The sequence below is a fragment of the Homarus americanus genome, unplaced genomic scaffold (assembly GCF_018991925.1).
Source record: "Homarus americanus isolate GMGI-L3 unplaced genomic scaffold, GMGI_Hamer_2.0 scaffold54443, whole genome shotgun sequence".
Classification (NCBI taxonomy): Eukaryota; Metazoa; Arthropoda; class Malacostraca; order Decapoda; family Nephropidae; genus Homarus; species Homarus americanus.
Window position 1 is genome coordinate 4,019,262 of NW_024750852.1, and position 17,322 is coordinate 4,036,583.

The 17,322-nt window shown below is 35.4% G+C and overlaps 2 protein-coding genes across 6 annotated transcripts in view; one reads left to right on the plus strand and one right to left on the minus strand.

The window, feature by feature from the left end:
- LOC121854367 (Bloom syndrome protein homolog) overlaps positions 1 to 4,657 on the plus strand; it is a 26,078-nt gene extending 21,421 nt beyond the window's left edge. For 4 of the 5 annotated variants that reach the window (XM_042348988.1, XM_042348991.1, XM_042348990.1 and 1 more), the window contains 5 exons: positions 101 to 291; positions 658 to 845; positions 1,117 to 1,247; positions 1,862 to 2,027; positions 3,072 to 3,451. In XM_042348988.1, coding sequence (XP_042204922.1) covers positions 101 to 291; positions 658 to 845; positions 1,117 to 1,247; positions 1,862 to 2,027; positions 3,072 to 3,372 — 977 coding nt within the window. In that variant the 3' untranslated portion in view covers positions 3,373 to 3,451. Of the gene's footprint in view, positions 1 to 100; positions 292 to 657; positions 846 to 1,116; positions 1,248 to 1,861; positions 2,028 to 3,071; positions 3,452 to 3,700 lie in introns of those variants that run through there. The other variant, XM_042348989.1, reaches the window with a different exon arrangement.
- LOC121854369 lies at positions 4,610 to 15,755 on the minus strand. The gene is made up of 3 exons (XM_042348993.1): positions 15,176 to 15,755; positions 13,686 to 13,799; positions 4,610 to 13,489 (listed from the first exon to the last, which is right to left on the minus strand). The coding sequence occupies exon 3, from the start codon at positions 13,262 to 13,264 to the stop codon at positions 11,045 to 11,047; it is 2,220 nt and encodes a 739-aa protein (XP_042204927.1). The 5' UTR covers positions 13,265 to 13,489; positions 13,686 to 13,799; positions 15,176 to 15,755; the 3' UTR covers positions 4,610 to 11,044.
- Between the last annotated feature and the right edge of the window lie 1,567 nt (positions 15,756 to 17,322).

The following is a 17,322-nucleotide window of genomic DNA, read 5'->3' on the forward strand; positions in this document are numbered from 1 at the left end:
TGTGAAAAAATATAAATTGTTCAGGTCTTACTGTATAGTAAAATAGTGTATTTAATTTGTTAGCACTAAACATTTTCCTCAATACTTGTATAATGATTAGGACATAATCGACATTCCCTGCATGGAATTGGAAAATCATGGGCAAGGAATGATGCAGAACGACTCTTCAGGCGGCTGGTACTGGAGGGTTACTTGCAAGAAGACATGGTGGTATTTAGAGATGAAATGGCATGTGCTTACTTACGACCTGGGGCTAAGTGCCAGCAGTTCCTCAGTAACCCTAATGCTAAGGTATTTGATAAGTTATTTTATTTTTATTATTGTTGTGAAATTTGATATAGTTTCATTTGAGAAATTCTTTTATAGTTCTCATTATGTACAGTACATACTCTACATATGTAGTATATATGTTTTTTAAGACACCGAAAAGCTACCACAACGCGGTGTGGTTGTTTTCAAAATAACCAGAAAGCGAAATTTTGCGTTTGGATTTTACCCTAACCCAATCCAAACTAACCTAACCTATAGCAAAATCTTGCTTCTGGTTATTTTTCAAACAACCACAATGAGCTGTGGTCGCTTTTTGGTTTCTGAGCCCAACATATACATACATACAGTACATACACCTAGAATTTTCATATATGGCTTTATAAACAGTTTGAAATAGAGATGAAGAGCACTACTAGTGTTGAGAGCCGAGCAGAGGTTAATGCATTACCTGAGAGTGATGAGGAAATGAAGATGTTACAGAATGACTGTTATGCATCTCTTCTTCAAACTGTAAAGGTTCTTGCAGCTGCGAAGGGTATCAACTACATCAACATCATCAATTTGGCCGCCCTCAGGTATATAATTTACAAGTGAAATTTCTGTGCACTTACATTAGTCATTGTGTTCATTTAATTATCATGCCATTATAACTATTAATAGGCATAAAAACATCTCTTATTATGTACAGTTGACCCCTGATTTAACAAGAGAGCTGGATCGAGTATTATTGTGCAAAATTGTAACTTGTTAAATCATTCAATATACTGTACAGTACGGTACTGGTTTTCAGTGGGAAATATGGGGTATGTAAAGATATAAAGATCTGATTCATATTTTTTCAATCAGATTGATGTCCAGGTCATTGCCCGAAAGTGAAGAAGAAATGCTCAAAATCCCTCATGTGACTAAGGCCAATTATGATAAATATGGTTTTGCACTACTGGAGGTCACACAAAGATATGCTGCTCAGAAGCTCGGTAAGTTTGTTGAATGCTTTGTAACAAGTACAGGTAGGTTCAGCTGAGCTAGTAACCAATGAATACAAATTTGGTTTAATGAGCATATTGTTTTAGGGTTCAAACGGACAAGCTTGCATCCAAAATAATATTAGAAAAAATCCAATTCCAAATAGCCTGGGGTGGGCTGTCTCTGCCTTTTACATAGCACTATCACTAGGTTGATGTCTTGGGGATATCTGCAAGTACTCTCGGTATCCTCCAGCTCGTCAGGTCAACATAATAATCAGGATTTTCTCTTGCAGCGCGTCTCATGAAGTTGTTGTACCGCCCTTTTTGACATGAATAATAGTGAGGGTTCGAGTGGCTGAAACAATTGTCCGAGTTGAGGCAGCACTGTGGGATTTTTAAATGAGTTGTACTTTTATAGTATACTGCTGTAGCCATACTGTACTAACATTGGTACTATTGTAGTTAAAAGGTTAATTCCTAATTAGTATCATACATAAAACTATTATCATTTTATTCATAAGCAGTTGTGATTGGGAAAGGTTCCTGTAGAAATTATCTTTGGTTGAAGTTAAATAACCTGTAAATTATTAAGACTATACTAAATATGTTTTATGATATTACAGTAATTCTGAGTGATCGAGCAGAATCAGGATCGTTTAATACAGGTAATACCACCTTTGACGAAGATGATGGTAACTCTATTGGATGGTTAAATTCATTTAGTGCACCTGTCCCTACTACCTCTTCATATATGGCAAGAGGAAGTCCTGCCAGAAGATTTGGCAGAGGGTAAGACTGAATTAAGTTAGTTTATTTGTCTTTACATTTAAAAACTGTTTTCTTTAGATAATATATCAGTGCATTTAAAAGCTGTATTTTTAGTGCCCGGTAGATCATGTACAGTACTCTTACGTTTAAAAGGTTGGCTTTATTAGTTTATATATCCCTACATTAAAAGCTAGGTTTTTTGTATGTTCAAGTGTCATTATATTTAAAAGCTTGATTTATGGTAATCATGGCACAATGCAATAACCCTTTCTGTGCGACAAAGCAAAACTGTGGTATTAAATCATTGTTGGTTGAGGTATGCAGGCACATTAATTGTGCCACCATTTTAGTTTGTGGTTAAGAAAATGATGGGGAAGATGTGGTCCAGTACAATGTTATTATGGGAAAGATGAAAAAGGTTATTTTGATGAGACATGAACAATTGTTAGGAGGGACAGAAGAGTGGAAGTTGTAGGATAAATTTGTGGGAACGTGTGTACAACAGGAAACGAGTGGAACATGATGTAGTTTCAACATGTAGAGAAGTTTTACATATACCATCCAGGCAAGTGGACAGAAATCACACTTAAAAGCAGGAAGTACTGTAAATATATAAGCACAGTACCAGTACTCTTAAGTATAGTATATTGTGGTCTTCTGTAAGTACAGAATGCTTGTAAAATGTAAGCACAGAATAAAAAAGTCTCATTATTTCCTTTCCAGTGGACGCTAACATTGGCTGTTGGTGTCGGTTGTTGTAGAGAATGTGAAATGAGACAGATTGAATTTGGATTGATACAGCTTGAGAGTGAAATAATATGTAAAAGGACTAATTGTTAAATGATACTTTGCTGACCTGGAATAATCATGTAGTTAGAATAGGTGAGGTGAGATGGACAGAAGGAGTATTATTATTATTAAATATTGTTGTCATTACTGAAATCTTTGAAGGAATCTGCTTGAAATTCCTCATTCAGAATTCAAATTATTTATTTTATTTTATGGATATATAATGATACGGTACATGGTAAATTATCTTTAGAAGTAATTGAGTCTATTTTTTAGATTCAAACGCAGAAAAGGATATGGAGCTGGAGGAGGAAGACAAAGAAAGCGTGCTAAAAAAGGAAGTGGAGGAGAGACAGACATCAGTGATTTTGGAAGTCCAGCTAAAACTTCACGACATGCAGCCTCAAGAAGTAAGGCAGCAGCATCTGGTAGAGGTAGAGGTAGAGGAAGAGGAAGAATATCAGCACGTGCAGGCACAGCAGCTTCAAGGGGAACAACACAAGGCCCTAGGTTAGGTTTACTTGCGAATCCAACACCAAGATCATTCTTGCCACAGCCAAGGGTCATGCAATGCTAAACACAAAGGCCCTGTGCCAGATTGTTTTTAAGTAAGTGGTAGAGATAGTTATGATATTAATAAAGGTTTTTTGTTTACATTTACATTTTGAATTTTCCTCTTATTTTCTGCATAAATTATGAATATAGACCACTTGGTGCTACTATAGCATGCGGTCTACAAAGATATCTTTAGTCTAACCTAACCTAATCTAAACTTAGCTAAATATCTTGTAGATTGCACGCTATAGTAGCACCGAACACTTATTACCTACCAAAGCCATATTTAAAGACTGCTTTGTTTGGACTTCATTTCATTAGGTTAAATAAAATTTCATGGTCCATTTCAGAGTCTGTCAAGTGATTGGGCAGTTATTTCATCAGTACTGTTCCAAGCTCTTATGTCAATGGTTTATCCTGGAATACAATACAGGTAAAGTTACTTTCAGTGGTAAATCTAGAAATCTGAACAGTAGATTTGCAGCCAGCTACAGAGGTCTTACTGTTCATTTTAGGCCTAGCACTACAAATTCCAGAAAAACACCATATCTGGTAACCCCCATGTCCCAAGTATGGCAGATAATGGTTCATACCTGTTCCTTGAAAAACTCACCGGGCCATAGTTATTACCGTGAGTAGAGCTACTGGTTAAATGGTTAAACATGTACGGCAAGGTGGGGTCACGCAGCATCCTGAAAAATTCCTGTCCGAGTATTTTCCTCTCAAAATATTAACTTGTCCGCTGGGCAAATGGACGTGTAAAATAACTTTTCTCCCGGAAACTGCTAATCAGCACAGCCTGCCATGGTGGATCAGTATGTTGTCATTAGCATCATGGTGGATCAATATGTTGTCATTAGCATCATGGTGGATCAGTATGTTGTCAGTTGCATCATGGTGGATCAGTATGTTGTCAGTTGCATCATGGTGGATCAGTATGTTGTCAGTTGCATCATGGTGGATCAGTATGTTGTCAGTTGCATCATGGTGGATCAGTATGTTGTCAGTTGCATCATGGTGGATCAGTATGTTGTCAGTTGCATCATGGTGGATCAGTATGTTGTTAGTTGCATCATGGTGGATCAGTATGTTGTCATTAGCATCATGGTGGATCAGTATGTTGTCACAGCTCATGGTGGCGTATTAGTATGTTGCTCGGTACCAGGAGAGTGGGTCAGGATTTTTTCTCTACGGTATATGTAAATGGAAGCATCACTCTTGGTTCTACTAATAAATAAAGGAAAAGAAAAACACAAAGGTAAATGAATACTGTTATACAATTCATAAAACACTTCAACAACATTAAATACTGTACTTTAATTTCTACAACTATTGTGTCTTGACCTACTGTGAACAAATAAATCTGCACTATTATAAATCTGATATCTAAACAATGAACTGCAGCTGAACATTAGGTACTACACATTTCAGTCATATAAATGCTGAACATGGCAAGGAAGATAACAACCATTTGTAAATATAAATCTAAGAAAAAAATACATTTGTGCTGTTGTTCCTTGGATATAACAAGTAAAAATGCAACTATTAGTGTGTTGGCACAAAGCAGCAGCTGGTCTATTGTTACCACAGGAAGAAGACTGTAGACCATAACAGCAAAATCTCCTTAAATCTGCTTAGTTGTGTATTGCCAAAGTCTTTAATGTGACAGTGCAAATGTTTGCCAAGATATAATTTGGATATGCTTAACAATCAAGGCCTCTGCAATATAAACACTAAATTCACTTCTCAAAGTACATGGCATCTTGAATGGTGTATTAGGATCAATAGGAAAATTTTTACATAGGGTTTCCAGAGGGATGTGGAGATACACCTACAGCACAGTCACTAGAACATCACTCATCTTATAGTGAATGATTGTTTCATCCAAAACGACTTGAAGAAACAATATAAAATAATGTGATGGTACTTAACTCCTGTATTGAGATTGAACTTGGTTGAATGTTTTAGTTTTTTCCTTAAAATCCTCTATACTGGGAAAGAAAAATGGGTGTAGTGAGAGACTATGACAAGCAACACTGTATAAAAAGTGAAATATGTACTCGGTTTTCCTGATGTTAGGAGATTCTACATGAGCTACAGTATATTAACAATTAAAAAATAGTGATTTAAATTCATAAAATTTTTATACCAAAGTAATGAATGTGTCTTCAGTGCTACATGAAGGGAATGCTAGTCTATTTCAGGTTGGGTATCCTTTATCTAAAATGCTTGGGGTCTTAAGGGTCTCGGATTTGGGATATTTTTGGATTTTGTAATACCTATATCCAGTATACAGAACCTGTATAATGCAGTAGCTCACCCAGCAGGGATGGGGCCCAAGTCTGTGCACAAAATTTATTTATATTTCATTTACAGCTTTATGGATACATATATTCTGCAGGTAGTTTTATGAAATATAATTAAATCATTTTGGTTATAAAATATATGATAAAATGTACACAAAAGACCCAGAACGGTAAGCAATCACTACCGTCTGTTTGGCATAGCCATGACGCCTGACTCTGAGGCGCTAAGCAGCCTATGTCTTACCTTTATTCATTACACATACATACTTACCCTAGTAAAAATTATCATATCTGCCATATTCAGTTTATTATCTACCATAAATATAATGAAATAGACTTTCGGATTTCAGAGCATTTTGGACTTGGGAATTTCGGATAAGGGATATCCAACATGTAATAAATTTGATGGCTTATTCAGACTTAAAACTTATTAAAATTGTATTTTATTATATTTCATTATACCTAATTAAAGGGTTGCAAATGTAGCTTTAACAAAACTAAAAGAAATACAGTAAACTCCATTGACTGAAGTTCAGTGATGCAATTATTGTCTCACGAGAGAATGGTTCTTGATCCACATTTTACATTACGGAATTTGTAAAGTAGGACTGGATTCCCTCCTACAACAAAATGTATACTTATGGTGAGAATCAGTCTAAAGTAGACAAGAATTCTGCCACAGGGATTTGATTACCCACTAGTTATTGAATGCTTCTATAATAAGGGATGACTGATCAACAGCTGTAATAGGCCTTCTAGCCCAGAATTTTTTTTATTGTACTTAGTAGTAAGAACAAGACATCCACACTTGGAAAGTGTTTAAGGCAGAAGTGTAGAATAAAGAAAAGCACTGGACAGATAAACAGCAGTGAAACTGATTAATAGTACAATACAGCTCTTTACCTTATATTGGATTTAACTATAAAAGAGGGAGATCTAATGCAGAGGTGCAAGTAAATAATTTAGATAAATTAAAACATACCTTTTCTATTATTAAAGTTCAATCTCAATACATGATTATACTGTAGTTCATCACACTACATTCTTCCTTAACAATGCCTACCCAGACATTATCTCTTACTTCATTCAATACTGTACATGAAAGTGGTTAAAAGGATAAAATGTTCTCGAACAGACTTCAGCAGCAAGCTAACAATAGGCACTTCTTACTAGAGAATCTGGAAGTTTTATATTAATAAAATCATATAGGAAATAGGCAAGTAACATAATAGTACTGTATTATATATATATATATATATATATATATATATATATATATATATATATATATATATATATATATATATATATATATATATATATATATATATATATTGTAGGTACACATGATCTATGTACAGGTATATGCTGATAACCAGTAAGGAAAGTGAAACATTAAATTCTTTTTCCTCAGTGGTTATATACATACAGGTACAGTGTATATAAAAGATTTTATACTATGACATAAGAATCAATAACAATGTAATTTCAACTTAAGTATACCACACATTAACAAGAATAATAAAAAACCAACATATGCTTAATTTTGACTAAAAAATAAAAATAAATGGGATACTTGGCAATTATAATAAGATCATAACATCAAAACCCTTTTAACTGTATCCTGCCAAATGCAGTTATGAGTTTTGCATAAAAAACAAATATCAATAAAAGTAAGTTGAATGCAAACCTTGCACACACCCTCATATCCTCTGAGGGTAAGACAACCTCCCCTTATTATGGTGACTGCATCCTCCCTTACCCAGGGAATATGGCCTTACATGTATGTTAAAAGTCCTCCACTGGTCTCTGAGGAATACCACTCAGCCCTACAATTACTTCATTTCCTGCCAAACTGCCTAAAAATATACTGTGTTTAAACTTCCAGTGTATAAGCACCACTTAATTTTAATTTCCCAAGGAATTCTTTCTTTTACGATTTCCACTTTACTATATCCCCACATTTGGTTAAGAAATTGTCTATTATGTATCTACCTTGATCAATTATGCCATTACCTTATTTAACAGTTAGCTTCATCAGAGCCAAAATATGTTTACCCAACTGGCTATAAATATAGCACATACTGTAGGCCATAAATTTATGTGGTAGTACATACTGAAACTTATGGAGAAAAAGTTGGGTAACCACCATATCCTAGTACAGTAATATTAAGTGTGGTCACTTGTATTCTCTTATCTCCCAAGTTGCTTGTTAAAGAGATTTATAGTGTTTCAAGATCTTTTCCTCTGCCGTCAACTAAGGTGGCAGTTGGCATTTTGTAATTTATTTTCCTCCAGACTTACACTTTTGATGATATATTCAGGTGTTATCACCATTATGATCAGAGACTGTGAGGAAGCCTGAAACTGTGAAGACAAATTATTGAATATACCTCATATTATTCTTTATATACCGTACTACATGAAATGGCAAAAAGAAGATATTATTGCAATAACTGATTAGTATACTCTACTAACAAGAAATAGACACACAGTACTCTCTACAGCTCTATTATTGTACATTTCTGTGCACTGCTATAAATATTTGCAGAAACATGCAACATGATGTGGTTCACAAGTTCAGAAAATGTCTCTAAACACAATCATAAATACTGTACAGTGCACATTTGGATAAGACCTTTCTTTTGGATACTAAAATATGAGGAATGAAGGTTATATAATGATAGATATGACAATGAATTAATGTGGAAATGGTAACATGCAGTAAATAAGTGAGAATGACACTGAAATCCCACTACAAGAGAAAAAAACACTGAAAAACAAAAGCACTGTATATGAGCAAAATATATAGTGATTTTGTTTCATTCTTCTCCTATACTGCAGTGGAATTTCACTGTTATGATATATGTGGCATTACATGAATGAACTGAATGATAAGCAAGAGACAGTATACAGTATTTAGTGTTAGAATATATTCATGACAAGAGTACAAAGTGTTAACATAGAGAGGTGTTCAGTGGCTACTAAAAGAATCTATATGCAGGAAACAGCTATTTCATGAAAACTAGTGTTCTGTAAATCTAAGGGAGGGATATCACTAATAAATGTACAGTAACAAGATAAGGTTGAGAACAGGAAGGTCATGTCAGGTGCAATGACATCTCTTAAAGGAATTTCTTGACACAATTAAAAATTACAACAATAATCACCTTGCCTTTCACACGGCCTATAAGAGACATAACTTTATGCATTAACATTCATCTTACCAAAAGCACAAATATCCATTGCCAAATTAAATTCCAAGACATCATTATTTTCAAATCAGGTATTGTACCAACCTCAAATTACACAATAATAAAAATCCTAGTGACAACAAGAGTGACTAATGTAATAAAAACACATACAAGTGTACCCCAGTTAATACATGGCATCAAAAATGGAATACCTGTACCTAGAATTAAAGTACTGTACTGTACAGTATATCTAACGTACTCATTGTTAGGAAGAAAGAGAAGAATTCCAATTATTGTCAGTACTGTATAAAACTGGCCCAAAAATAAGAGTGTTTTCATAACATAAAAGTTCTGAAGAAAACAAATAAATAAAAAACTGTGGTACACTGGTCAACGGAAATGCAGGATATACAAGGCAGGAAAGAGTACAGTACTTGGAAGTGAACAGCCAGAATCACATCACCCCCCAAGCAACTAATTATTTATACTGTATACAATATATACTGTATGCTAAGAAGAAGATTTTCCCAGTGTATCGGCTAATTTAAGTAGATTGTCTAAACGAATGTTTGGCAAATTTAAGTAGATTTCCTAAAACAATTTTGGCTAAGTTATGTAGACTGAACATTATATCAACTATTGCAGAATGGTACATAGGTCAGAAATTTGGGTTTTGTCATCTTACTTGAACTTCTGGCATGAGATTTTCACTACAACTGCAGCAAAACATAATCTTAACTGTGTGCTTTAACCCATTTACACACATGTGCTCACTTTAGAAGGACAATATATTTTACTTCCAGTTATTTCACTGAAATTTTTAAAATGAAATATCATGTACCAAGACAGTAGTCAGTTGTGTAGAGCAACAGTACAGTAAGAGAAGCACAGAACCAGAACAGTACTATGATGTATTTAATATTATTCTCTCAACTTTATAAATGGCTAAAATATTAATTTCTCAATATAATTGCAGACATCCCATTACAACAATTTCATGTTTCAAAGGTTTTAATTTCCACTTCAAAATTGATACAGTTCACTCCAAATACTTTAACAATAAAAGCAAAAACTATCAAGGTAATTCTGATTTTAAAAATTAGCCCCTAACTTGCAGAGGACATCTAATATTGAACCAAAAATGAGAGTCTGTGCACTTTAGTATCTTCTTCATCAGTCTCTGTTACCTTTTATTTTTTTCTCTCCCAAAACAATACTGTATTAGAAATTGTCATTATGGACATATCAAATAATATAAATACTACTGTACAAAAATCCTTAGAATTATACTAAAACATATTTGGAATCACCACAAAGAGTTTCAAGCAAAATATATCAACAGAGAAGTGGCCACCAAACCTACAGTACATCTGAGCATTATAATCTGTCTTGGATCATGATTGCAATGCACTCGATGAGATCAATACATATAGACAATAAATAGTTTTTAACCAATAAATTTTCTTTGGCATAATAACAGCATCAATAAGTCAAATATCTATAATCACTTACTCCATCTTAAATATACAGTGAAATATATCTCTTCACAATTTTTCTTTTCAATACTATTAAAATAATTTATTAAATATCTGTACTCTAACAATTCTAAAATGCATTTTTTTAATATACAAATGCTGAAATCTTTATAGAAATAACCCTAACACACAGACATCTGAAAAATGTATATTTCACTTATCAATAATCAATATAATCTCAGTACCCAACCTAGAAAAAAAGAAAGCACTTCATTTTAGTACAACAGATATAATAATGGAAGAAACTAACCTTGCACCTCATTGAGATAGACATGACAATTTGTTCTGTATCACAAGTAATGTATTTTAGCTAGTAATTGCACACACTTCCTGAACAACAGCCCGTTAATGAAAGATAACCTTACTTACACATGGGCTGTTTCCTATGGACGGACTCAGTCTTAACACCAAGTAGCTGTACCATACACAGACAGTAAACACTTCCATTACATTCTGAATCTTTTACATAACATACAAATTTAACATCTTCACTTAAATACATATTTATAGGCTTTATAACCAAGTTAATTCTATTTACTTTATAACTCTAAAATATTTGTACATATTGCACAGTGCACATGTGGAGTACCAGCATGGCAAGAAGATAACTGGTTTATGGTGGGAAGCACAGTTAAGTAATGCACTGTAAAAGTCCATTGTCAGGCTGGCAATTTCTCCTGAAGCACATTATTCGGCAAACCATCAACACTACACGGTAGTAATTTGTGGGAGCTGGAAGATTGGGGATCTTCATTACAGTGAAAGAGTATTTGGTGATTGGAGAGATCCATCCCAGAAGAAAACTGAAGGTGACACACTTGGCATTCAAAACTGTCTTCATCACATTCAATTTTACATACCACTTCATCCTGAAGTTCAATTTTGATTTCTTGTTCACACTTAACTTTACACAGAGAACCAGTGCTATCAAACAGAGAATCTTGGGAAGGAGAGTTTCGAATGGCTGAAACATTTATGTGTTCAATGAAGTTTTTGCTGTCTTGTGTTTCTTCATCTGCATGATTTTTTCTCTGAAGCTCATTGCTATTGTTCCCTCCCACTAGCATTCCTCTTAAGATACTGGGACTTGAGCGACTTTCTTGTCTTCTTTCAGGATTATTATCTGAGTGGCTAGATTCAGCTAAACTTTTAAAGTTTTGAAGTAAACGACTAAACAAAAAATTTGTTTCAACTTTAGGTATATCACAGCTCTCTATTGGAGTAATTTCCTCACCAGCTGGCTTTAGAAGATATTCCTTCAGGAGACTCTGTGGTTCACTTGTTTTTGCTGTACATGACAGATTGTTCAGAGGGTCATTTTCTTCAGCTTCACTATTGATCACTGACAAAATTTCTTCATTTTGCACCTGCCTCTTATTCTTCAAACTACTGTCTGCATTCTGCAGTCTGATTTTCCAATCACAATTATCTCTCTGGATGTTGTTGATAACACTCTTTCTTTTGGTTTTTCTTTTACTGCGCCGTAAACTTTGTCTACACGATTTATTTTTCCTCTTTCCTACTTGTGAGACCCTATGGGATTCTTCTGTCACAATATTCCTTGAATCGTTCTGAACACTACCCATAATGAGCTGCAAAAGTCTAGATGGTGCAACTGATGGTGATCCCAAAAACTCATTTTCAAATTCTCCTGTAGAACTTGAATGCTTTTGTCCTGTGTTAGTACAATAATCTTGAGAAGAGCTAGGAACATTCATATTTACATTATTATGTTTTTCAATTACTCCTTTCTTCTTTCTTCTCGATTTACGTTTTTTGGGAATGTTTACAACAGTTGTCACTTGCTTTGATTTCCAATTTGTTGGCTTCCACTCAAGGTCATCATCTTCACTATGGGAGGACTCAGATGTTGACCACAGCAAGATCTGCTCTCGCTCATCATCACTACTGTCATGAAAAGAGCTTCCTTTTGTCATCTCTTGATTCTGTTGTGCTAAAAGGGATAACTTTCGAAGGAGAGCAGATGAGTGCAGTTCACTTGGAGGAGGGTCATCTTCTAGTGACTTAGGCATAGATGTCTTTAGAATTTCACCTATGCCTCTGAAATCACCGACTGAATTCACTTTATCTGATTGGTTCCGTGCGTAATCTTGGATTTTTTGTTGCATAACCATACCCAACAGCATAGTACTAAATGGTGCCTCAAAGCTCTCTATTGCAGAATCTTCAAAGTTGCTTGAATTTTCATTCATTCTAGTTGGATAATGGAGACTTCTCATAACATCAGCAATTCCTAACTCCAGTGAGTCCTGTTGAAACGATTCTTCCAATGTGGACGGAATGTTGGTGGACTCAGCTTCGGCATTCTGATGAAGCTCTTCCAGAAGAGATGCATATGGATAATGTACGTCAGTTTGTCGGAGCTGGTCAAATATTTTCATTGAAAATGAATCTGAAGAAGGAATTTGAACATCCCCTACTTCATCACAAAGACTTTTCAAACAAGTTGCATATGGATAATGCAATGAAACATCTAAATTATTACTTGGTTCCACTGTTAATGTAGGATTTTTTGCAAATTTATTTTTCTTCCTAATTTTTACCTGTACTTGGTCTGTAGTCAGCGATACAGAGTCTGTTCTTGCATCACATTCATTATCTACCTCGCCGTGTAAATCTTTGCGGCTGATTTTTACTCTCATACGTTTATGATTTTCTGGGCTACCTGATGAACTTTGTCTAATTCCTAAATCTTCACATTTCTCAGATTTGTACTCGGTTTCAACAAAGTCCATCACATTAAGCTCAGTTTCATCATCTTGTAACATTTCATTGACAGGAAAAGAACTGGAATCTTTTGCAACTACATGCATTCTTCCTGCATGCAGTTCTAACTTACTAGTTTCCCAGTCAACCATCCTGCATCAAGCTACTTAAGAATACAAAACAATTTCTCAAGAACATATTGTAAGTAATTATGGGCTCACCTAGTCACTTCAAATTTCAAAATTATTTCTGAATATTTTCAGTCATATCTTCTTTTTTGTTATAGGCTTAATGTAAGAAATTTACAGCTACTAGAACTTTTTATATCCTGTAACTCACCGGGCAGAATAAATTTTTCTTGAACACCACATATTGACCTGGAAAAAAATTATAGGATTACAATGTAATAATGATAACTTCACCTTTAATAACATAAAAGATGCATATAAAATCCTACAAACAGTATATCAGACACACACTATATTTCAGATTATTAATTAAATCTACTATGAAAATCAGTTATCATATAAGTTGCCCTCACAGGCTCAATCCTTTTTTTTGTAATTCACTTACTCTGCACAGTCTCAGTGTACTGAGTTGAGTTACTTGCTTCTCAGACCTTGAATTCTGTAGTGTCCAGTCGAGTAATGGGACCCAAGAACACCAAACCGGCTGAGTATATTTTACCTGTAATCAATATAAATGTGATAAAATATATCTTGGTTGCTAAAGGAATAAAAGAATATATACTGTACTTTAAGTATCTACATTTCTATCCGATCTATGTCATTGTTTTTTTACAACCGAATATCACACATTAGTGCCATACTGTACACCCATCTTAATAAACCACTCAATACAATGCTTTCTGACCATGCATACAAACTATTGCTTACTAAAAGGCAGCCATCCAGTACTGTACCTCCTTTACCTCATCATCCAATATCGTCAATCTCCCCTTTCTAATATCATCTGAATTTTTAGTCTTTTTACCCTTCATTATGTTGAGAGCACCATAACCAACCCTGACTGATTCTCCGCCCAACACTCCTTTCACTTTATTTCCTCATTTATATGTTTATCTTTCTTAGAATCCTATTCACCCCACTCACAGGACCCAGTCTACCCACTTATCCCAGACTACCTTCTCACCTTGGCCAGCAGCAGCCTCATTCAAACCCTATAATGCAGTACAGTACAGTAGTTGTCATTTTATCCATAACTAAAGATGCTCTGGGTTTGTATGCCCTAGGTAACAGGAGTTTACTGGGGTTATGGCATACATAGTATAATTATCATAAAAAAGTCTTACCACCACAGGCATCTTGAGTGAAGGGCATTTGTGGGCAATAAGAATCTGACATGTTATAAGGACATTTTATTTTTACAAGTTCAGCGTCAGTTTTCAGTAGCTGTGTAATCTATTTATTAAAACAAACACATCCATAATGATCCCAGCAAGATACAACAAAGAAAAAATGGCAACCCTCTCTCCTTAACCTTTCCCAGAATACAAGTAACTAAATCTAAATTGAGTTACTTTCAAAATTTATCTGATATACTGTACACATCCCTGTTAACTAGCTTCATGTCAATTTTATATAAATATCAGCAATTTCTGTCCAATTCCAAATTTGCCAGAGCCTCTGCTTTTGGGTCCTTTCCACTTCAGCTAAGTCAATCAAAAACAAAGACTACAGCAAAAATGTGCAAACTAACTGAGTTTCCAATAAATAAAACCGAATCCCAACATTATTAAATACTGATTTACACGTATCTATTGTTAAAATTCCCACAAATATAGTAGTGTCCATAAAACTCACTTTACTCCAACTACCCTAACTCTTTTGAGGACTCAGTTGGTATTGATTTTAATCGATGGTCATTTATCCAACGGTGTTCAGATCACACAGGACATCATTTCACATTTTTCTCCACACAGAAGTGAGATAAATCTACGATGGGTGTTTTAGATGATACACTCAACTTAACAACTTTTCCCCCTTTGCAGTCGTCATCTATCACAGTGCACAGAAACCCCGGGAGCTGAAAACACCAATTACCTTCGTTGAAATCGTCATCAAGCAACTGAAAATATGGGTACGCTGGGGGCGCCTGTACTGGGCAGGTGAAATCGTTGGCGAGGCGTAAGTGGGACAGACTAAAACACCTTCTCCGACTTCGATCCGCTGCCCAACGGTTGATCAACAAACGAAGGCTGTCACCACTGATTGTCTCTCTCACACGGCGTCACTATTACACCCAGGTTAGTGAGGTAGACACATAGATAGATAGTCATTTTATAATATTGTGGCGCTAGTTCCCATTGGTTACATCAAATGTACATATTGAGTCAATGCAAGTATAAGAACAATGAGTTGATCTGCACACTTGACGCAATTAAAGTGGACATAAATTATGTAGAGTGGTGACAATATTTATAATATATACCTAAACTTTGCCAAGGATTTCGATAGCGTATCTCATGAAAGACTAAAAATTAAACTGGCTGGGTAAATAATTCGGTCGTACTTACAGTAAGGAGGTGCATCACATTAGTCCAATGTGACGAGTAAACATAATTGACTGAGAAACAAACTTTTTCGGAGTGAGAATTGTGATTTCTTGGAACAACCTGACAGTATTGTGACGGCACCGAGTTTGGGCTCTTTCAAGACCAGACTTGACCAACACTGGAGCAGGTTCAGATACATTCAGGAGCCAGTACTTGCCAACAGAGCGTAACCGAGATGTGACCGACCGCCCAAGCGGCTAACGAGCCGATCAGTGATGAAGAGGATAAAAGTAAAAAAGTAAAGAAACCAAACGTGAGAAGGATCCGTGCGTGTTTGTTGCCAGCGACCTGAAGTTCTTGGACCACTGTGAGAAGAAAGTAAGTCAAGCAAATAAGGTAGTAGATCTTAGAAAATTATCTCATTTTAGAGTACACTTGGCCCCGAGATATGCTAGAGACTCAGTTGATTGAGAAGGTCCAAAATACGGCCATGGGACTGGTGCTTGCATTCGGGTACTTCAGGTACTAAGGGAGACTTGAATGCCTGCAGTTGCCAAGCTTATACTGCACTATAGGTAGGTTAAGGGAGCATATTCGGTTAATATTAGTTTTTATCCCAATAGGTATTTCGGAATTTTTTTAACCAATATCAATAGGATTCTTTTTTAGTTAGGAATAGGAATCAAATTTCTTCTATGACAATAACAAGTTAGGTCAGGTTAGGGATAAACGAATTTTTACGGTATAGTCTGCTCGGCCGGGTGGGGTAAGTATATAATTATAGCTCATGGTTTTGTTTGTTCGGTACAGTGCATTGTGGTCTTAGGAAATAAATCTTTTAATTTAACATCAAACAAAACAATCAGCTACAAATATACAGTATAATTGGGTAGGCCAAACTGCTCTGATTTACAAAATTAAGATAAAACGACTGATTTGAAATTTGGGACATATGTTTGAAAATGTCTGAGGAAATCAATATGCTGTGCGTGGTCATGTGTTTGTGCGTGTTTGTATATATATACAATAAACAGAACAGGGGGCGACATGTGCTGTAATAGTCAAAATGCTCGCCTTGCAAGCGAACGGACCCGGGTTGAATCACGTGCGGGGTGAAACTATAGGCAAGTTTCTTTACCTCTGTCTACCCAGCAGTAATTGGGACCTGGATGTTAATCGATTTGCGGATCGTATTCCGGGATGGTTAGCCAGTGCAGATGTTAAGTTGTCCGGTCTTCTCGAGAAGGGCTATTCCTTGACACTGGGTCATGCAACTCGTTAACTTAGGGTGTGGTTGTTATGTTGGCGACAGCTTCTACACCTTAAACAAATTCACACCTAGGTGGCCCTTGGGCCGGCCTCGTTATACGAGGGGCAACCATTATTATTTATACAGTACAGTATAAGTCGAAAACTGGTTGAAACATCCAGGAGAAGCAAGGCAGTGAAGTACAGAAACGGTCATACTGAGAGAAGCACAATAAAGTAAATTTTACGAGACAATGAGAATTAGGTATTGTTGCCTATGTAGATAATGTAGCTAACCAAATTTGGTTCTCAGCCCTATTGACAACAAATATGGTCGTTGAGGAGTTGTGTCGTGTATCAAAAAGGTACCTTTCCCTTGCTATTTTGAATCGCTATTAAACCATGTGATAAATTGTTGCTATATAAGAGTATAAAACACCCTTTGTA